Source organism: Epinephelus moara, chromosome 21, assembly GCF_006386435.1.
Source record: "Epinephelus moara isolate mb chromosome 21, YSFRI_EMoa_1.0, whole genome shotgun sequence".
Taxonomy (NCBI): Eukaryota; Metazoa; Chordata; class Actinopteri; order Perciformes; family Serranidae; genus Epinephelus; species Epinephelus moara.
This window is the reverse complement of record NC_065526.1, coordinates 4,757,889-4,781,044: the sequence shown is the minus strand read 5'-3', so window position 1 is coordinate 4,781,044 and position 23,156 is coordinate 4,757,889. Positions and strand designations below refer to the sequence as shown.

General features: G+C 38.1%; 1 protein-coding gene and 1 long non-coding RNA gene across 2 annotated transcripts in view; one reads left to right on the top strand and one right to left on the bottom strand.

Annotated features, from left to right (window-relative positions):
* Window positions 1-895, top strand: part of LOC126408814 (uncharacterized) — an 18,682-nt gene extending 17,787 nt beyond the window's left edge. The window contains exons 4-5 of the long non-coding RNA XR_007571963.1: window positions 397-481; window positions 869-895. This is a non-coding gene — a long non-coding RNA (uncharacterized LOC126408814). The remainder of the gene's footprint in view (window positions 1-396; window positions 482-868) is intronic.
* A 1,972-nt stretch (window positions 896-2,867) lies between these two features.
* LOC126408792 (unconventional myosin-X-like) lies at window positions 2,868-22,913 on the bottom strand. The gene is made up of 15 exons (XM_050074480.1): window positions 22,674-22,913; window positions 17,253-17,348; window positions 16,359-16,452; window positions 14,659-14,714; window positions 13,925-14,067; window positions 13,077-13,268; window positions 12,769-12,926; window positions 11,844-11,967; window positions 10,773-11,070; window positions 10,480-10,687; window positions 10,106-10,242; window positions 9,876-9,996; window positions 9,213-9,689; window positions 8,198-8,389; window positions 2,868-7,381 (listed from the first exon to the last, which is right to left on the bottom strand). Exons 1-15 carry the CDS (start codon window positions 22,907-22,909, stop codon window positions 7,271-7,273), a joined length of 2,643 nt encoding a protein of 880 aa, XP_049930437.1. The 5' UTR covers window positions 22,910-22,913; the 3' UTR covers window positions 2,868-7,270.
* Between the last annotated feature and the right edge of the window lie 243 nt (window positions 22,914-23,156).

Here is a 23,156-nt window from a genome sequence, read left to right as displayed (position 1 = left end):
ACACACACATTCACTGCCTTCTTCATGTTCACACACACATTCACTGCCTTCTTCATGTTCACACACACATTCACTGCCTTCTTCATATTCACACACATTCACTGCCTTCTTCATGTTCACACACACACTCTGTAACTGTGTTGTACTTTGTGTCTGTGTGGGTGTTCAATGCAGTGACACTGTGGTGGGAGAATACCACAAAACATCTGTGTCATTTTTGAATTTAGTAAGTTGAACTGAGCGTGATGTAAAGTGAGATCAAATACAGTATACATTCAGGTTTGAGTTTGAGTGGAAAATGTGGAATGCCTTTCATAAAAATGTATTGTTATAGTGTTGGTGATTATTTGCCCTCTGATAATATATACATTTTTGTAACATTTGTCCTGTTCACAGGAGAAACCATAACACTGTACCCAATAGGACACCAGCTTCAGGAGAGACAACTTCTCATCTCAGCAGGAAATCCACTCAATTGAAGGTACAAAATATTATAATGTCTGAACTGTTCACTTTCCTAAAAACATATCTGTCACTAAAAATGAACCAGTAGAAATTACTGCTTTCTCACTACTTTCAGTTTTGCTGGTCATCAAGCCGTTGTGCAGTTTTAATCCAGTTAGCTTGTACTATCACCAAAAGTAAAGTGCTAAAATAAGCTTATGATAACTTCAGGAAAAGCTGTTTATTTACCGGCATGTCTCCCTCCGGAAAGACACAGGTGACATCATTGTCCGCCGGTGTCAGAAGCAAATATTTAAGTGGTTTTAAAAAGTCTGAAAGTATGTAAACAGCAGTCACTGACTGGATCTATAGACTTAATATTAGAATCCTTTCATATTGCACACTGTGCAAATTTTGTCTGCAGACTGCCAACTGACCCAGACTGGTGTAGCAAACAGCCTGAAAACACGTGTTGGTTTTTTCAACCCAAGTAAGTGGCGTTTTTTTTTTCCAGATTGAAGGCCCTTTTTTATGTCTCGGAGACATTCATTTCAGAGACTTCAGCCGTCTCCATAGGTGTTGTGGGTCCATCAGGGAAAGACTCCTGTTTGTGTGGATCTAGTCTCTCTAGTCTCTCTCCGGCAAACCCCAGAGATCTTGCCTCCGGAAGAAGAGCGGAAGAGCCCTGGTTTCCGGTTGTAGGCTGTTTGTAGTCCGCGTGATATTGACCAATCACGTTTCAGCAGGCTGCAGTTGTTGCTAGGTTAAACACTCCGTGCGGTGAACTAACGAGGCGGAACATAATTGGCATCACTGCAAACTCTGAATCCATCGCAATGGTTCAGCATATTTACTTAACGGAAGTTGGAAATTCGCCTCCTCCGCCCAAATCAAACCGGAATGCCAAAAAATTGGGGGTCTGCCCCCAGAGGCTGTATCGCCGTCTGACGGAAGTCAGACACCGAATACAGCTGATGGGTTCCGAGAATGGTGTGGATCATCCTCAGGTGGGAGTATGTCCTCAGAGACCTCAGCTTTGTTCAGGTCTTCAAAAGTAAGATCATGAGGGAGAGACTCATGGTGTGGCCTCTCCTCTTGTCGGGCTCTTTTTCTGGATGGATCAGAATTGTCCTCTCTCTCAGCCTTGAGCTCCATTGAGAGCTCAAGGCTGAGAGAGATCTGAATATTTAATTGTGACATCAGCTCCCCTATCTGTGTCCAAAAAGATGTCTGATTAGCCAGGGCATTTTGTTGGAGGATTCTAATCTCCTCTGCCATTTTTACCACGAGGGTGTCCTGCTCAGGACGCCCTCCTGAGCCTTAATTTCGTTGTCACGCTCACGCTGAATAAGTTCAGCCTGTTGCCTCAGTGTGAGGAGTTGTGAGCCTTACGGTCACTTCATGGTGTAAAACCCTCGTCCTCTCCACTTCTTCTTGGAGAAGCTTGTTCCTTTGCCTCTCCACATCAAGTTCAACTGTGAAGTTATCCTGATGTCACTGATGATGTCACAGGCCACTCACCCTGCTTGCAGATGGAGGAGTGGGGTTGTTAGTGGGTTCAACAACGAATCGCATTGCTGATTTATCACATCACGTGATCTGGATATTGTAACGTAGACCCAGAATAGACACCGCAGATATAAAGTTTGGTGTAGCCATAGCAACGCCCTTTATAAACAACAAGCCTGTCAATACAAGCAAGTGCTAGCGGATAGTGGGTTAGCTTCCTGCCGTTCATTTCTAAACGACGGGGGTCATCAACATGACGTAAATGAGGAACTGGCTCGTTCACTCTAAAGAGCCGGTTCAAAGACTTGGATCGTTCGTGAATGTCACATCACTATCCTCCACTGCCGTAGACAAAGGAGAAGAGACAAAGTGTGGCAGTTGAAAGGGCTGCAATGTTTTGATGAGTGACTTCCCTCTTCTCCCTTGCCCTCCGGCCGTAATGTCGCTGATGATGTCACTTGTCCTGTTTGCAGACAAAAAGGAGACTTGCCAGTTCCTTGAAATCAATGATTCCTGATCTCACCATGGCAACAGCCACATCATTCCATGATGTGGAATGATGTTCGATGACGAACAGTGTTTCCAGGGAACACTAAAAAATTTCCCATTTCCCATTCACGCCTGTTGTCAGATTGGTGAAGATGTTCCTGTGACACAGTAAATGGCACAATTGTGACATAATTGAACCATGTAATGTTACTACTGAAATGATCTCAGTCTTTCTAGATTGAGTGTGCTGCCATTACAACCATGGCCAGATGGATGAAACAAGGAACAGATAATATCACCGGTAAGTTAAAATATCAGCACCAAACTGATTTCAAACTAATTAATTAGAAATCACTCAAAACATAAAGCTCCTACTGTTGATTCAGTCTGTAGAATAGTGTAGAATAAAGAGGAAACAAAAACACTGCCTGCGACTTCAAACCAAATATGTAACCATTTATTGTCAGAATCATCCTTTCAATACATAACACAGCTAATACAGATAAAAAACAAGATACCAGTATTGTGTCAAAGATCCACTGTCAGTCGGATGGTTGCGTAGAGAAAAATACAAGTTTTTATCTCGTGAAAACCACCATGTGGTCGTCATTCAGGGGAAAAATAGAGGGCAAAGACTTGTATAAAATGTACAGCCACGTGATTATATAACATATATATTTATATATATAACATTGCACATTATACCAAAAAAAAAACCAAAGAAACCACACATGGAAAATAAAATAAGTGTACACAATATACAACAAGGCACTGTGGAAGAAACCTGCACACGCGTCTTTGGATGGATCTGCCGCCTGCGGAGCTCCAGTGAAATGTTGTTGTAGGAATGTTACATTGCAAACGGTCCAACTGAGCAAGTCATACAAACTAAAATCTGACTGATCGCATCAAAATCATCCATGTATTTCTTATAGTGTTTCAATCATTGAAGTCTGAGTTACTTTAAGGGGAAGTGCGTAACGCTTTAAAGCACTTAAATGTTCTATAAAAGGTGTGGTGTGGATAACGTACTCAACCAGAAGAACCATCACTTATCTCTCTCCAAACATTACAAAAAAAAGCCCAAAACTATCTAATGTGATGTGATCGATGGCTGCAAGCTCCTGTGGTTTAAAGGGAATGTTTGTGTCGCTGCAATTCAAAAATAACAATTGTGACGTGTCATTTTAGTGGCTGATTAAAAACATTTTCTAATGAGTTCCTGGTTCCTATAAAGTGTAATTTCTGTATTTTTCCAGCCTTGTTCCTAATTTTCCATGTTTTTGTGTCTGAGTGACTACTGGGAAAATTTTAAAAATTGGTCCATTATTGAGCGAGAGCGAAGCAACATTATGGAAAGGATCCCTACAGAGATAGACCTTTTTGTTAAAGAGTTGGATCATTTCTGTTTAACTAGAAACAGCCCTGAAATCGCTATCGTCAAACCCACCAGACTCCATTTCAATAAGTGGTAATTTTATCATCTTAACACGCACTTTATTTAAGTCAACAGAGACGAAATAAAACTCACAAAAGCGGTCTTAGTTTGTCTTCCCACTGTTTCAACATCACCAACTCAAGAGAAAACTGCTCTTGATTGGTCAGGACCGCACCAGAGTTCGTTTGTAACTAGACTGAGACGACCTCTTTAGGAAGGTCGAGTGTGATTGCTGTGTTCACACCTGCCCAAACGAACCGCATAAGGGGCAGACAATTTGTTTGATTGAACTGAACCAAACGGGAGACTGTTTACGGATTAAATAATCTGACAGGAATGTTAGGTTTTTGTTAATCTGCAGAACTCTGTTGACAAACTTCTATCATCTCACAGCAAGAATAGACTGCTTTACGAACCAACCATAGTTCTTTGGAAACTTGGAACTAGCTCCAATCCAAAACACTTCTCAAAACCCTGCACTTATTACATTTGAAACTAACATATCTAGCCACACCAGGTCCAGTCTCTTGCAGGCGTATCACTTTGACTATTTACACTTCAGATCTGGCTAAATTCAACACTGCTAATGAAATGCAGAGGTGTTTGCAGTGATAAACGTGATACAGTTGTTTTGGGGCACGCTTATTGGTGTTAAAAACCTAATAGACTTGTGAGAAGAAAATAATTTGGAGTTTAGCTTGAATGACTTGCGTAGCTGGGTGGACTCTGCAGTGTAAAAGTACATTGGCAGTTAAAGGGAACATGGGAGCACCTTCCAGATTGCGGTTACACTGGAACAAGAGTGGCATCGATAAGACAAAGGCTGATCCGAGTTCAGTTCGTCCTGCTTTAGTTTGTACAGGCACTTGTGTGACCTTTGAAGTCACCGGCAAATCAATTAACACAATCAATCACAAACTTGAAATGCTTGAGACAATTACAGTTGCATATTATTTACAGTGAACAGATCATCCTGGAGAAAGTCTGTATAGAAGGTCAAGTCCCAGAGTTTTTCAAAGCAGAGGAAAAGGCTTGTAGGCTTTAACTATTTTCTTTATCTTCTCTGCTGTTTTTTTTTTTTTTGGTACATTCAGAAATGTAGACAGACACCTCTCTTGAAACTCACATTCTCACACACTAACACACACAAACAAAAACCTCAGTAACAAATAGCCCCATCCTGCAGCAACAGTCCTTGTAGTGCCACAGCACATTAGCATCAGAGAGAAATGAACGGTTTAATTCCAAAACAAGACACATCCACACTAACAGAGTAAACTGACTAAATGAGGACTGATGAGAAAATAAGATTCAGCTGGTTTTCTTTGGTCTGAGAATCAGTGAATTTGCCCAGGAGGAAAAGTTTTGATCAACTGTTCCTGTTGCAGATTTTGTTCTTGTCTATTCGTTGTGTCCTCAAATTACTAGATCAGTTACCTTCATTCTGTTTGTTCTGGTCAATGCTATGGGCCACTTCAGTGCAGTTTTATTTTGATATTGAACTAAGACACTTGGATACTCTTCTGGGTTTTGCTGTTAAACACAACATTGTGTTACCTTAGACCAGGGGTTCCCAACTGGTGGGTCGTTGGTCCATTCTGAATGGACTGCAAGTGTCTTGCAAACGTGTCAAGTTTGTAAAATAATTCTTTATTTTTTAAGTACAGTGAATTTCTGGCACAGACCTTTTATTTTCAAGTGCTGTTTCCTGCTGTAGAGTGAATGACTAATGGACAGCTACTTGAGTGACAGCAAACTAGCTTGACGACATGGCCAAACGCAAGTACGACGCTGAATACATAAAACTGTGTGGACCTTGAACTTGACCAGTTGGGAACCACTGATCTTAGATCATCCCTTAAATACACTTTGTGAAAACTTTGATCATTTTATAGATGCTATACCACGCATAAAACCTTAGATTCAAGGTTCTCGAGCCTTTCGTGGCTTTAGTGTTGGTACTTTAGGGTATTCAGGTTGATTTATCAATTTTTCCTCATGATAACTCGACCTAGTCACCACAAAAAATGTTGGCATTGTAGGTTTCTGCAAACCTTTTTATACATTCGTACTTGAATATGTGACAGATACATTGAAACATTACATTTCAAATTTCTTTCTTTACGTTTCGACGATGCTATGGTTGATGCGCAGTTAAGTTTAAGCACAGAAACTGCTTGGATATGGTTGGGGAAAATGTTTTGGCTTAACATACCCAGTTTCGGTGGCACAACCCCTACTGGAAACACAACGATGCAAAATACATGATGCAAGTCTGGCAAGAAACGCAATGATGTCTCGAAAAACAACCACTTTTTAAAGCTATAGTGCGTAACTTCTGTCGCCTCCCAGCGGATAATGCGTTATTACAACTAATAAGCCGGCGGCACTTCCATGTACACAGAGTAACACTCGCCAGTCGGCACACACCATGTACACAGAGTAACACTTGCCTTTGTGGTAGGATCCACTTCTGAGCCGTGTCTCGACCTGCTTTCTCTTTCTACCTGCGCTCTACCTCTTGCTATGACACTCTCCGCCCTTCTCTCTCCCCCCCTTCTTGTTGTGAGGAAGCATTTCCTGTGTGCCAGCATGGGAATGTCGCCGGTCGACACGCATACTAAAAATGATATATATTGAAAAATACCGCAAGATGTTAGAAGAGCCGATCGGCTTAATCAGCATTGTGTCATCTCTAGTAGTGGCTTGGGTGAAACGGACATTTACGGACCTGTAGAAGTTACACACTATAGCTTTAAGGCACTATCCCCAGTTGAAAAACAGTGACGGGTTGCTACAAAGCACTCATGTCAAGTGGCTAAAAGCTGATAAAAACACAGTGACAGGTCCCTAAATAAACAACTAGTTTGGTGGCCTCAAACTGTGGTCTGCACCTTGGCTGGTATCCCCTCAACCTCCTGGTGAGTCAGCTCATATACTACGTCACTTTAGAAATGTTGCTTGATATGTATGAAATATACAATTGTAACGTATTTGTGATTTGCAGAGATGTACAATACCAAGATTTTCTTGTGGCGACGGAGCTGGATAAAACTGTTCAAATTGTTCATACTCTGTGTGTGAAATTTAGCAGAGCGGACCCATTGTACCAGCCTGAAATGAATGTTTCTTTTTAAGTCCTGGTCTGTCAGTTGTGGATGTTTTATGTTTTGGAATGAAACCAGTCCAAAAAATAATTTGGGCTAGTTAACATTAAGAGCTTTGTGGTTTGTCTCCAGCATTCACAGAGTCAGTCTGAGTGTCAAATGTCTGAGCTGCTCTCTTCAGAGCGCCAGGATGGGCGTCCATGCACGGCCAGCAGCGACCACGCTCGACCCTCTGCAGCTCTCCGGCAAGTGGCTTAAGGTGAAAGGTTAAAGGGGGCGGAGTTCACCAGGCGCTACACTGACTGCCGTGGCTGCTGACGGACTGACAGTTGCTGTAGCGCTTCTTGACGATCATGCTGATGTAGGCCTTCATCAGCTTGGCGATGTCCATCACCTGAGGAGGAACGTAAGAGGAGTATTAATACAGCTCACAATGTTTCAAGATTTAAGGTTGGTGTTTTATTTCATTATCTGTGTGTGAGACATTTACACCATTTATTTATTTGAATGGATTTATGGTTAGATGCCTGACATGAGGTCTGTGGTCAACACAAGCCTTAGAGATTTTCATGTTTTGTTCTACGATATAAACTATTTCAGCAAATAGCCGACTCGTGAATTCTGAAGCTTCTGTGTATCTTAGAAAAGGCGGATGCTAACAAGAAGCTAAATGAGACTACAGAACCTCATCACACCAAACATGGCTTTACAGCTTTACTTGTGGGGGTGACGTTAAGTTTTGCGACCACTGTGTAGTTTATGGCCTGATGTTAGCTTTTTACAAATGGCGATAGCATTTACGCTTCAAAAACCATAAAAGTGTTGCTCATTTGTGAAAATTATGAACAGTTACTGAACAAAATGTGTAAGTATCATGTATACTTGTTTGCCACAGAGCTTATTTTCTGCAATAATCCAAAATGAAATGGAAGACAGCATTGGCTTTTTGACCATGGAACCAGGGCAACGTACTGTCTGTGTTGGCTTACAGAAAAACGTCATCTCTGAAGCACGCTATGGAATCACTGCTATCAGTGGATTCACTCGCCAAGACGAACTGGTGCCCGCTTTTCTGTTAGTTGAACTGTGACAGGTGAATATAGCTAATTGTAAAATGATCTGACAGCGCTGATGTTACTGAACATCCTTCAAAAACTCAAATTTATTTCAACATCAGGAAACACAGTAATGTTTGTTGCGTTGTACGTACCATTTGCGTTTCAAAGACAATCTCTCTGCCCTCCACGGCAATCTTGTAGGCGTTGGCCAGCGGAGCTCCGAAGGAGAGAATCTGTTCATACGGGAAAACCTCCAGAGGCCACGGCTCCCCTCGTTTGTACACAGATATGGCTTCCCGGCTCACGCCCAACCACAGCTCAGTAGGGAACGCTCCGTCACGACACTAAATGAAAAGCAGAAACAACATGCATGAGGGCTGGCCTGTCATACGCTTCTGATCAGGTTCCAGTGGTGGAAGAAGTATTCAGCAACACCAGAGTGTAGACTGAAATAAAGTATACTTAAAGTTTTCGAAAGAAAAAATACTCATTATTTCAGACAAATATATGTATATTTTATTATTGAATTATATTCAGGATAAGACATACTTTATTGATCCCCAGGGGACAACTGTGATACGTTACAGTCTCTCTGATGTAAAGCATAGAGAAAGTAGATATAAGAAGTATGTAAAACATAAAAATATGTGCATTATGCTACAATGTTTAACATTAGTATGTGAAATATTTAATAGAATTAATATATTAAGTATGTAAATTGTGTAAAATTATGAAAATGGAGATGGTCAAGTAAAGTATTAGTACCTCAATTTTGATTTAAATAAATATTTTCCTTGATTCCTTGATATTTAAAAATCAAATACCACTCATCAATTCTTTTGGATGTAAAATAGGCTACGTGTCAGTATTCCAACTAGGGCTGCAACTAACGATTATTTTCATTGTCAACTGATCTGTGCATTATTTCTTCAATTAGTTGACTAATCGTTGCAGCCCTAATTCCAACACACATATTCCTATGAATACAGTTTGTGTCAGAGTTTGAAATGTCTGTTATTTGTTTGAAAAATATATTAATAAAGAAAAAATAAAGAAGAAAAAAATATATATAATTCCATTTAATTTGACAGAATGTAACAAAATAGCAAATATTCAAACAATTGATCCAACAAGTTAGCAAACAAATAAAAAAACATTTGTTCTCACCTCTACATTGAACAGTGTGGATCCGTATCCCTGCCACTCCTTCACCACAGTCATGTATTTGACCATGGCCTGTTCCTGGTTCATCCCCTGCAGCTTCCTCCACTTGTCCATCACGCTGGTTTTCACCGCCGCCGCCTCTTCCCTCATCCACACCTCCAGGCTGTTCTCCTCCTCCAGTTTCTGCCGACTCAGCGAGCCGCTCCTGAAGCTCCGCCTCAGCGTCCCCTCCAGGAAGCTCGAGCGTTTCCTCTCTGATGTCCCAGAACGGTCTGCCACTGAGCCGGTGCCTGGAGCGAATGTCTTGGCCGAGTTCTGCACCCGGGCCCGCAACCGTGCCATGGGGAACACCTGGGACATTTCAGGGATGTTGGCCTGGGGGTTGTGATCGGCCAGGAGGTACTGAAGTCTGAGGGCAGCCAGGAACTGAAGAGTCTCCTCAGGGCCTGGATACTGACCACGAATGACTGCTTCATGAGCCTGTAGAGAGATGACACACAGAAAACGTAGGATAAATACAGCATCCAGAACAACTGCCTCCGTGAGTCAGCTTCAGTTTTGTTAGTTTTTAATTGCGGGTGCAGATTATCTGTTAAACTCTGATGGATCCTCCGTCAGCCTGATGGCTCTCTACAAGGGAAAAATGACTGTTTGGCTGTGTCTTACCTGTTCAAACATGAAGGCAAACTCCACGCTGTCTTTGGGAACATTGTCTGTGTCCAAGAAGCAGTAGAGCTTGAAGTAAAACTTCCAGCCGGTGTTGTGTTCTTCTGGGCTGGCTGAAAGCCTGGAGACCAGAGAGAAAGAGTTCATAAAGACCAGAAGCAGAAAGCACTCGTCTGCTTCAGACACAAAAACATGCTCCAACAAACATACACAGATGCCATGACGCTTACTTTTCAAACTTGGCGAGCACGTCGGCCACCACAGTGCGGCTCTCGATGGCTTTCTCTGTGGTGTCGTTGTGTTCAAACAGAGCAAACATGTTCCTGCTGTCCTCCATAGCCAGGCCTCGGATCAGCTTCTCCACCACCTGACACACACACAATACACACCAACACTATTTTTAGAAGCGCGACCTAATCATCCACAGTTGTATTCTTTCAAATGTACAGATCAGATGAAATCAAACAATTTAAATTCAAATGATATTACTACCATTCAAAGAAAGGTGGAAGGTAAAAAGGCTGGTCAGCCAAAATTGAAGTATGAACTGTTCTTTTAGAATAAGCTGAGTAATGTTTGAAGATGTTTAATGCCGGTCACCCACCTCTCCAGCTGTTGTGTGTGAGTTGATGGTGATCTTGCAGGAGCCTCCTCCATGGCAGTGAACTGTGGTGCTCATGTCCTGCCGGGCCACAATGGAGCGGATCTCCTCCTGCGACGGGACGTTCTCCCTGGCTCGAGTCTTCCTCAGGGAGTCAAGGGCGAAGGCGGCGTAACGATCCATCTCCGAACCAGGGAAGAGCTCTCGAGTCCTGTGGAGAGAACGATTTGGATTGGCCAGTGTAAGAGAGATTACACCAAAGTAAGAACTTCATTCATTAGCAAACATGCTAATACCTCTTCAGGTGGAACTTGAGGTATCTGAGGATGCTCCTGGTTGGGATGAAGGTGCAGCACATGCAGGCCAAGATCTTCCAACTGCAGAGGTTCCCAGGGCTGCCCGGCTGCGGCGGCCGTGTCGTCTGCTTGATCAGCTGGCAGTAGAGCTCGTCCCGCAGCGGTTTGAGCTCCTGGCCCGTCTGCAGGATGCCCTGGATGATGGGCACCGGGTCGCCCACGCCCTCCAGGTGCTGCAGAGAGCTGAACACTTTGAGCGCTTCATCCTGCAGCGTTGTGTAGCTTCTGTTTCTTGGAGCTGAGCGGAGCAAAGGGAGGAGGTTAGTGATGTGTTTCATGGTCTGTGACCATGTAGCTCCTTACAGTGCATTACTATGTTCACAGCTTATGTAACAATGTGACTTGACTTATAGCAAAGGGCGTAGCGTAACATAAATGGTCATTTTGAGGGTGAAGTCGTCCTTTAATTTTGCCTTGCTAATGGCAAACACTATTTACCTTGTGAGACAAAAGCCTCACTCTTTATTTCTATGGTAAGTTATGAATTAAATTCAATATTGTAATTCCATTGTATTTTATCTTTAAAAATTCAATTTGTGCCACTTGATAATGGCAATAGCTACGACACAGATATTGACAGTTTCTCAAGCTAACTGAAACAAATGCTGAAGAATGAAAGCTTTCGGTTCATATTCACATGTTCTGGTTGTGCCCTCAGTAAACTGCCTTTAGAGGGCAGTAGTTAAAGCACTTGTGGCTCAAATGTTACAAACAGCCATTTAATGCATCAAAGTAAGTCAGGTTAAACCTTAACTTTCTCTCATATAATTAAATTACAGATCAAAAAGCATAAAAGGGAGATTTTTAAAGAGGTGAAGCCTGATAGCTTAAAACAACGAGGGTATTGGATTACTCAACCTAAAAAAACAGTAAAGTGTGAATATTCTTTATGCTACATAACATTCTTAGTTTGAAATAAAAAAGAAAAATGGGATTTATATTTACCAATATTTCAGTCTTATCTATGACTGTCCCTGTTTTTTGTTTCTGCTGTGTATCTGTGTGACTCACTGGTGAGGTGGATGTCTCCGTAGGGCAGTGGCAGCAGTGGCGAGTGCAGCGGATGGTGGCTGTAGCGAAGGATGGGGTTCCTCTTGTAGATCTGTTCCACCACCTCTGAGTTCAGACAGTTCTCCTGCAGAGAGCAGAGGGGTCTGACTTTAATACGACGCTCTGCTGATGATCTGAGGGTTGGGACCAGTTGCTCTAAACACTAAGTTTTCTCCTTAAGTAAGACACTTAAGGCTTAATTTTTCCTTAGCTGAGGGAGTGACACAGTTGCACAGAATCCCTTAAAACATTTCCTTAGTTACAGAAAAAATATTAACTCATTTACTGTGTGGAAAGAGATTTTACAGTGGTAAAAGTTTCCATGGAGACTGTTTGTTTGGACAAACTGCAATGAAAATGAATTCAGTTAAATCTATAGTTAAATCAAAAGTGTATCCACTGGGTTCTCCTGGCTGCAGAACACTCTTCTCAAGATGTAATAGTTTTTTCATCACCATAAACTTGGTCATGTTGCAGTTGCGATAGAGGTACCTTAAGTTGTTTTTTTTGTTGTTTTTTTTGTTTTGTTTTTACCTTGCTTTGGTTGCTAAGGTCTTTTGAGCAACAGTCTAGAGATTCCTTCAGTATAAGACCAAGACAAGGGGAAAAACCATTAATACTTAAGGGAAAATTTGAAGGAAACCTTGAGGAGACTTAAAGGTATTTTGTGCAACTGATTTTATTTTGAAGAAACCTTAACTAGGCCTTTAAGGAAAATCTTAACACAAGGTATTTTGTGTAACCGGCCCCTGAATTTTGGATTTATAATTGTTATAGTAAAACCGACTTTACAATGATCCTTCTCTGCATTAATTCATCTGTACCATCCTCCCTTAGCTGCTGGTGGGAACTACGATGACATGGAGCTTCTACACAGGTCTCCTACCTTGATGTCCTGGATGAGCTGCTGGGTCGGCGTGTCGATCGGAGCTTTGGTGTCGATGACATTCTGGATGGAGTTGGCCCAACGTGTGGCCTCATTCAGCAGCTTACAGTAGAGACGGTACGAGTGTTTACGGCCGTACACGATCACGTTCCAGTAGCCTGTCGGGAGGATGACACCAAGCAGAGCCGGAAGAAATGAGTCACGTTAAACAACATGGCAAAGGTACGATCGTTTCTGGCTGTGAGATGGGATTTGGTATTTTGGCTCAGTTCAGTCTTAAATTACAAATTGCTATTTCTTTTTCTTACCGGTTTCTTTGTAGACCTTTTCGTCTGGCTGAACCACTGAGCAGAGGCTGTTCAGCACCAGCGTTCCCAGCTTCAGGGCGTTACGCTCTGAGCTCTTATAGTAGTCTAGGGAATTGTGGGTAAGCAGGAACCAGCGCTTCTTCAGCTTCAGTGAGGTTTTGGTACTGTTCTTCATCTCTTTGTGCAACCAGCCTGGAGGAAATCAAGAAGAAAAATCAGATACTTGTGTTGCTAGGATTCTATCTTTTCACTTTTAGAAGTCATTACAAAAGACGCACAGTCAGCCTGACGCTGCAGCAGAAATCCCAGACTGTGAAAGCACTTCATTTTAATTCAACCTGCAGAATGTTTCCCAGAGGCTGAATGTGCAGGTTATTCCACTAAAATGCTAACATTTTGTCCAATAAGCTTAATTTTAGGTCAATTTTGTGTTTTTCTTCGTAGGTTTTTGATGCCTTTTAAATTTAGAAAAATGGAAAAAATTTTAATGGAGTTTGGTGTGAGCTGTCACATATGCAAACCTAGAGATATACACATTTTTAAAGTTCAGACAACTGCAAACTCTTTTATTTTATCTGCATCACTTTGATGCACTTAACTTAGTATACTTAACTGATGTATTCTTAACTTGTATTTTAGGAGTTACTTAGTGGACCAACAAATGTATACGACTACATAAGCAATTATTTTTTTACTCCTTCAAGTTTAAAAAAAAAAAAAGAAGTAAAACTTAACAAGTAAAACAAAAGTTTATAAAGTAAAGCTGTCACAATAAGTCACCAGCTTCCACATCAAACTTACAAACTTACTGTAAAATTAAAAAGGACATTAAGTGATTGCGTGGTCACCTCGGATGATGAACTCCTGCCCGTCGACACGGGTGTCTCCCTTGGAGCGCTGCAGTAGAGTGATCCAGTGGTGCATCTCCTCGGGTGTGTCGGCGTTGCAGTGCAGCACGCGGTTCGCCGTGATCATGACGAAGGAGTTGGGCCTGTGGCGGTTCAGAAATGCAGTTAGAATAATCATGAGAAGGGAGAAGATCCATAATCACAGTCTCAGTCGCCTGGTTGACTTCAGTGGAATAAAACACAACTCTGATTTTCAAACTAGGGTAAAGAAGATATTCTGAGCAGTGTGAAGTAACAAAGCAATTGGTTTTGTGTAAGAAGATTGTTTAGACACATAATTTTTAAACCTGAGTGAAGAGCAGCACCCCCTAGTGGCTCAATGAAAAATAAAACAAAAATGTATCATGGCATAGAGTTTGCTGCTTTTACATTTTAGAGAGACCTTTCAATTTGAGCAGAGCTTTGTGATGTTGTAGACCATTTTTGCCATAAATGTAAATTGAGTCACTCAGCAGCAAGAATAGCAGGACACCATAGAAGAAAACACACCTGAGCTGTTGTAAAGCTGAGGGTTATTAAACCTAATGCCACCGTTTAAAGCAGCGTCAGAGTGCTTCTATCTAACACACACTTTCTGTCTCTTCACTTTGCTATAGTGTGTGAAACAGTGTGTGAAGCGGTGCAGATGTGCACAGAGAAAATCCAGAGACGTGACGTGTGATGCAGGTCCTCACCTCTCCGGATTATCTGACGCACAAACCGAATCGATCATCCCCACATCCAGCGTGCCCTGAAGAGACAGAGGGAGAGAGGACGGTTCAGTGACAGTGTTCAGGGGTTGGATAATGAGTTTGACCTTCCTCTGCCCCGTGGAAACCAATTATCTCTCTTGCACACGAGGATAAAAGCAGGCAGCAACTCACAAGTACAACACAAAAAATAGGATGTGGTATTTGTGTCCTGTCAGTTCAACACACACGACTTCAACAGAATACAAAAGAACTAAAAGTGTGTGGCTCGATGAATATAAAATACATCTAGAAGTGTGTTCAGATTGACTGCTAAGTGAATTCTAAAGGTGGCATAGTTGTAAAAAGCTGAGAGGAACAGCCCTCCAAGTTTATCAAATTTTATTTTGCCACACAGACGTTTTGGGTCTGGCCCTTCTTCAGTGTGCTCTGACTAGTAGTATTGTTTGCCAGAGCACACTGAAGAAGGGCCAGACCCGAAACGTCTGTGTGGCAAAATAAAATTTGAATTTTACACTTCATTTGGAATTCAGCACCCAGTTTTTTGTTTCTGTGAGTTCAGCGCATTGTCTCCTAGTTTTGTTACAGTTGTAAAAAGCCAATGATAAAAAAAAAAGAACAGATGCAGATTTGACAACAGACACAAGTTGAGATGCATTAAAGGGAAACTTGCCTGCAAAATGACCACTTGTATATCAATTACTTGACCGCTGCTGCTTTGAATTAGTAAGGAAAGCTGTTTTTCTCACGTGTCTCCATGGTGAACGAAGAATCCAAAATTGGGTCATTGGGGTCCACGTTTAACAACAGCCTGTACTGACTTGGATCATACTGACTGCACGAGTTGTGGGAGTTTGTAAAGGAATGTTTGAATGATGTAGTTTTGCTTTTGTTAAATGTGGTCTCCGTTTATTTTAAGTCATGAAGAATTTTTTGGATTCTTCGTTCACTGGTCATTTTGCAGATTAAGTGTTCTTTTAAGTTCCGCTTTTAACTAAAACTTTGCTTTTATTCTGAAGCTATTTAAAATGAAATAATCTAGTGTGAAGATTACAAACACAGACCAAGTTTGGGAGATTTTTCTACACCACAGTGGTCAATGTTACAGTGTTGATCAGGACTGCTCATTCGGTTTTCAGGGTTTTGGTATTCACATGATGATGTCCTGTGACTTATTGTGTATTTACGTCTCTGGTTTAAATGACAGAAAATCTACAAATAATTGACATTCACATGATATCACAACATACATCAATATTTAAATTAGCTTCACAATGGGAGATTTTATCCGTATGCTGACTCTGAAAAGAACACAAAAATATTTAGGGCGTTTGAAGAGTTTGAACACACTTTCTTTTGTCAGGTTTGGTGTTGGATACTGTATCTTACTATGTTTTGATCTATACTGTTTTTGTGATTCATATAAAGTGAGCAACTCTTAAAAAATGGAACAACTGGTACCATGTTTTGAGGCTTGAAACACACAACAAAAGATAAACTGACTGTGTGAAGGTGCTGAATCCAGCAGAAACAGTATGAAGTCAGTTATTAGTTGTGGAGTTTATGGTGTTGGGGAAATTATTTTGATCCCATTCTGCTGTTGTTAAGACATAAAGTGACAGCATACAGCATCATAACTCTTTCTACAATTTCCCACAATGCTTTGCCTTCCCCACAGTACTCACCACAGCATTCTGGGGGTTGGCCTGCTCATCGTGCATCTCTCTGATCTCCTGTTCTGTCGAGCCATGGACCTGACTCAGCACGCTGAACCACTGGCTGTAACCATGGAGATGACATCATCATCATCATCATCATCATCATCATCATTACAAATTACAAAGTTTATTTTGGAATCATTTTAGTCAAGTTCTCTCATGAAAGGATATAATTGTGTCTAGATGTCTTTGGGTTCGTGCTCATGGACTGTCATGCAACATCATTTTGTGTTTTAGGCCTGACTAATTCTTGTCATCTTCAACAGGTGTGTATGTTTCAACAGTTTTCTTATCACACATGTACGACGTAGAAATCAACACAAAGAGGAAACTTTCTATGTTTTTCAGATGTTGAAGGATTTTGATTGCATTAAATAAACTTTTGTCCAGTGAAATATTATTATAGAAATATAACATATTACCTTTTTGGAAAATGTATTAATGCTTCCCTATTACTGTCTATGTGTGTCAATATACCGTACAGGAAACAACAGGAATAATAAAAGCATATATGTGTGTGTTTTTGTGTGTACAAATTAAGCAGGAATGAAGGTCATTCTGTGTTGAGACTGATTCTATCTGAGACATATGGAGCTGATGTTGGCTCACACTGAGAGAGAGGCTGGCACTGTAAACCTGCTGCCAAAAAACACACACATTTCATCATCCTGTCACTGCAGATATATGAAGGAAATGGAATGTCCCTCTGAGAGGAAATCAATGTGTTGCCAAGAGCAACAGCAAACCCACCCCACAGCGACAATTCCTCCTCCTCATTATTCTGTCTGTGACTGATAGGGTATGTAAATGACAGTGGGTTTAAGGCTGATATGGAAATAAAAGGATTTGAACACAATTTACCTGGCATCCTCGGCAGACTCCGCAATCAGGTGGTAGGTCCGCTCTGGCATAACAATGTCGATTCCATTCTCCTTACCAGTGTTGTCAATGATTTCTCTGTAGATTACATGACCAAAAAAAGTCATAAAACGCCATAGTATACTATGTCAAAAAAAGTAATAAAAACACGATACAATAGTATGTCCAAAAAAGTCATAAAAATGCTATATTACCTCAAAAAAAGCCAGAAAAACATTATAGTATGTCCAAAAAAGTCATAAAAATGCTATGGTACCTCAAGTAAGTCACAAAAATGGCATAAAAACGTCATTGTAAAGCATGTCAAAAAAGTCATAAAAATGCTATATTACCTCAAAAAAAGTCAGAAAAACATTATAGTATGTCAAAAAAAAGTCATAAAAATGCTATGGTACCTCAAGTAAGTCACAAAAATGGCATGAAAACGTCATTGTAAAGCATGTCAAAAAAGTCATAAAAATGTCATAGTATACTATGTCAAAAAAGTCGACAAAACATCATATAGTATGTCAAAAAAAGTCATAAAAACGTCACAGTATGTCAAAAAAAAGTCATAAAAATGCTATGGTACCTCAAGTAAGTCATAAAAATGGCATAAAAACGTCATTGTAAAGTATGTTAAAAAAGTCATAAAAACGTCATTGTAAAGTATGTCAAAAATGTCCAAAAAACATCATCATATAGTATGTCAAAAAAGTCATAAGAATGCTATGGTACCTCAAGTAAGTCATAAAAATGGCATAAGAACGTCATTGTAAAGTATGTCAAAAAAGTCATAAAAACGTCATAGTATACTATGTCAAAAAAGTTGAAAAAACATCATCATATAGTATGTCAAAAAAAGCCAAAAAACATTATAGTATGTCTAAAAAAGTCATAAAAATGCTATGGTACCTCAAGTAAGTAATAAAAATGGCATAAAAACGTCATTGTAAAGTATGTCAAAAAAGTCATAAAAATGTCATAGTATACTATGTCAGAAAAGTCGAAAAAACATCATCATATAGTATGTCAAAAAAAGTCATAAAAACGTCATAGTATACTATGTCAAAAAAATCCAAAAAACATCATCATATAGTATGTCAAAAAAAGTCATAAAAACATTATAGTATGTCAAAAAAAGTCATAAAAATGCTATGGTACCTCAAGTAAGTCATAAAAATGGCATAAAAACGTCATTGTAAAGTATGTCAAAAAAGTCATAAAAACGTCATAGTATACTATGTCAAAAAAGTCGAAAAAACATCATCATATAGTATGTCAAAAAAAGTCATAAAAACATTATAGTATGTCTAAAAAAGTCATAAAAATGCTATGGTACCTCAAGTAAGTCATAAAAATGGCATAAAAACGTCATTGTAAAGTATGTCAAAAAAGTCATAAAAACGTCATAGTATACTATGTCAAAAAAGTCGAAAAAACATCATCATATAGTATGTCAAAAAAAGTCATAAAAACATTATAGTATGTCTAAAAAAGTCATAAAAATGCTATGGTACCTCAAGTAAGTCATAAAAATGGCATAAAAACGTCATTGTAAAGTATGTCAAAAAAGTCATAAAAACGTCATAGTATACTATGTCAAAAAAGTCGAAAAAACATCATCATATAGTATGTCAAAAAAAGTCATAAAAACATTATAGTATGTCTAAAAAAGTCATAAAAATGCTATGGTACCTCAAGTAAGTCATAAAAATGGCATAAAAACGTCATTGTAAAGTATGTCAAAAAAGTCATAAAAACGTCATAGTATACTATGTCAAAAAAGTCGAAAAAACATCATCATATAGTATGTCAAAAAAAGTCATAAAAACATTATAGTATGTCTAAAAAAGTCATAAAAATGCTATGGTACCTCAAGTAAGTCATAAAAATGGCATAAAAACGTCATTGTAAAGTATGTCAAAAAAGTCATAAAAACGTCATAGTATACTATGTCAAAAAAGTCGAAAAAACATCATCATATAGTATGTCAAAAAAAGTCATAAAAACATTATAGTATGTCTAAAAAAGTCATAAAAATGCTATGGTACCTCAAGTAAGTCATAAAAATGGCATAAAAACGTCATTGTAAAGTATGTCAAAAAAGTCATAAAAACGTCATAGTATACTATGTCAAAAAAGTCGAAAAAACATCATCATATAGTATGTCAAAAAAAGTCATAAAAACATTATAGTATGTCTAAAAAAGTCATAAAAATGCTATGGTACCTCAAGTAAGTCATAAAAATGGCATAAAAACGTCATTGTAAAGTATGTCAAAAAAGTCATAAAAACGTCATAGTATACTATGTCAAAAAAGTCGAAAAAACATCATCATATAGTATGTCAAAAAAAGTCATAAAAACATTATAGTATGTCTAAAAAAGTCATAAAAATGCTATGGTACCTCAAGTAAGTCATAAAAATGGCATAAAAACGTCATTGTAAAGTATGTCAAAAAAGTCATAAAAACGTCATAGTATACTATGTCAAAAAAGTCGAAAAAACATCATCATATAGTATGTCAAAAAAAGTCATAAAAACATTATAGTATGTCTAAAAAAGTCATAAAAATGCTATGGTACCTCAAGTAAGTCATAAAAATGGCATAAAAACGTCATTGTAAAGTATGTCAAAAAAGTCATAAAAACGTCATAGTATACTATGTCAAAAAAGTCGAAAAAACATCATCATATAGTATGTCAAAAAAAGTCATAAAAACATTATAGTATGTCTAAAAAAGTCATAAAAATGCTATGGTACCTCAAGTAAGTCATAAAAATGGCATAAAAACGTCATTGTAAAGTATGTCAAAAAAGTCATAAAAACGTCATAGTATACTATGTCAAAAAAGTCGAAAAAACATCATCATATAGTATGTCAAAAAAAGTCATAAAAACATTATAGTATGTCTAAAAAAGTCATAAAAATGCTATGGTACCTCAAGTAAGTCATAAAAATGGCATAAAAACGTCATTGTAAAGTATGTCAAAAAAGTCATAAAAACGTCATAGTATACTATGTCAAAAAAGTCGAAAAAACATCATCATATAGTATGTCAAAAAAAGTCATAAAAACATTATAGTATGTCTAAAAAAGTCATAAAAATGCTATGGTACCTCAAGTAAGTCATAAAAATGGCATAAAAACGTCATTGTAAAGTATGTCAAAAAAGTCATAAAAACGTCATAGTATACTATGTCAAAAAAGTCGAAAAAACATCATCATATAGTATGTCAAAAAAAGTCATAAAAACATTATAGTATGTCTAAAAAAGTCATAAAAATGCTATGGTACCTCAAGTAAGTCATAAAAATGGCATAAAAACGTCATTGTAAAGTATGTCAAAAAAGTCATAAAAACGTCATAGTATACTATGTCAAAAAAGTCGAAAAAACATCATCATATAGTATGTCAAAAAAAGTCATAAAAACATTATAGTATGTCTAAAAAAGTCATAAAAATGCTATGGTACCTCAAGTAAGTCATAAAAATGGCATAAAAACGTCATTGTAAAGTATGTCAAAAAAGTCATAAAAACGTCATAGTATACTATGTCAAAAAAGTCGAAAAAACATCATCATATAGTATGTCAAAAAAAGTCATAAAAACATTATAGTATGTCTAAAAAAGTCATAAAAATGCTATGGTACCTCAAGTAAGTCATAAAAATGGCATAAAAACGTCATTGTAAAGTATGTCAAAAAAGTCATAAAAACGTCATAGTATACTATGTCAAAAAAGTCGAAAAAACATCATCATATAGTATGTCAAAAAAAGTCATAAAAACATTATAGTATGTCTAAAAAAGTCATAAAAATGCTATGGTACCTCAAGTAAGTCATAAAAATGGCATAAAAACGTCATTGTAAAGTATGTCAAAAAAGTCATAAAAACGTCATAGTATACTATGTCAAAAAAGTCGAAAAAACATCATCATATAGTATGTCAAAAAAAGTCATAAAAACATTATAGTATGTCTAAAAAAGTCATAAAAATGCTATGGTACCTCAAGTAAGTCATAAAAATGGCATAAAAACGTCATTGTAAAGTATGTCAAAAAAGTCATAAAAACGTCATAGTATACTATGTCAAAAAAGTCGAAAAAACATCATCATATAGTATGTCAAAAAAAGTCATAAAAACATTATAGTATGTCTAAAAAAGTCATAAAAATGCTATGGTACCTCAAGTAAGTCATAAAAATGGCATAAAAACGTCATTGTAAAGTATGTCAAAAAAGTCATAAAAACGTCATAGTATACTATGTCAAAAAAGTCGAAAAAACATCATCATATAGTATGTCAAAAAAAGTCATAAAAACGTCACAGTATGCTATGTCAAAAAAGTTGAAAAAACATCATAGTATAGTATGTCAAAAAAAAGCCATAAAAACATTATAGTATGTCTAAAAAAGTCAAAAGAATGCTATGGTACCTCAAGTAAGTCATAAAAATGGCATAAAAACATCATCATATAGTATGTCAAAAAAGTCATAAAAACGTCATAGTATACTATGTCAAAAATGTTGAAAAAACATCATCATATAGTATGTCAAAAAAAGCCATAAAAATGCTATGGTACCTCAAGTAAGTCATAAAAATGGCATAAAAACGTCACTGTAAAGTATGTCAAAAAAGTCATAAAAACGTCATAGTATACTATGTCAAAAAAGTCGAAAAAACATCATCATATAGTATGTCAAAAAAAGTCATAAAAATGCTATGGTACCTCAAGTAAGTCATAAAAATGGCATAAAAACATCATTGTAAAGTATGTCAAAAAAGTCATAAAAACATCAGTATACTATGTCAAAAAAGTCGAAAAAACATCATCGTATAGTATGTCAAAAAAAGTCGTAAAAACATTATAGTATGTCAAAAAAAGTCATAAAAACATTATAGCATGTCAAATAAAGTCATAAGAATGCTGTGGTACCTCAAGTAAGTCATAAAAATGGTATGAAAACGTCATTGTAAAGTATGTAAAAAAAAAGTCATGAAAACATCATAGTGTACTATGTCAAAAAAAAGTCATAAAAACGTCATAGTGTACTATGTCAAAAAAAAGTCATAAAAACGCTATGGTATGACAAAAAGACAAAAAAAGTCATAGTGCAGCTTGTCAAAAAAAGGCAAAAAAGTCATAGTCTGTCAAAAAAAGTAATAAAAATGCATAGTACCTCACAAGTCAGTAAAAGTAATAAATACGTCATAGTATATATACATGTAGTATATGTCAGAAAACCTGAAAAATGTCATAATATCATATGTCACAAAAAATGTCATAGTTTAGTATGCAAAGAAAATCCTAAAAAAAAGACATAGTACGAGATGCTTAAAAAATGTCATAGTTTAGTATGTTTTAAAAATGTCAGAGTTTAGTATGTCATGAAACCCCCCACACCCCCATGATGCTTACTTGGCATCATGCATATCCAGCACGCCCTTCATCTTGTCTTCGCCGTCGTTCTCAAAGTACATGAGCTTGCTCTGCCGCAGCACAAACCAGCGACGCTTCCAGTTTCGGCGTGAAAGTGTAGATGAGCCCCCGCCCTTCTTGTGCAGCCAGCCCTGCTTCAGAGCTTCCTGCTTGGCCCGAAACCACAGGAAGGTCTCGTCCTTCAGAACGCACCAGCGCCGCTTCCACGTGTTCATCAGGCCGCCTGGAGAGGAAAATATGACATTTTTACATGTGTGTTCACACCCTTCTGCTTCCTATCTGTAACTGCAGGGGGACAGAGGGACGTTATGTATATGACATGACATTTGATGTATTAAACCACCTGGAGGGCAGAATTTGATATGAGGCTGGACTATAATTTCTTAATACTAATTACGTCCATGTCTGAAATGTCTGAAAACATGGACGCTTTACACACATCTTCTCCCCAACAACAAGCTG

What these genes read in the sequence shown, in the direction of transcription:
- LOC126408792 (XM_050074480.1), bottom strand. Translation starts at nt 22,909, where the DNA reads ATGAACACGTGGAAGCGGCGCTGGTGCGTTCTGAAGGACGAGACCTTC. An exon ending in CGGAGACATCCACCTCACCA is followed by an intron (nt 11,071 to 11,843) that starts GTGAGTCACACA and finishes TGCTCCGCTCAG; the next exon opens with CTCCAAGAAACAGAAGCTAC. An exon ending in GTGCTCGCCAAGTTTGAAAA is followed by an intron (nt 9,997 to 10,105) that starts GTAAGCGTCATG and finishes TCTGGTCTCCAG; the next exon opens with GCTTTCAGCCAGCCCAGAAG.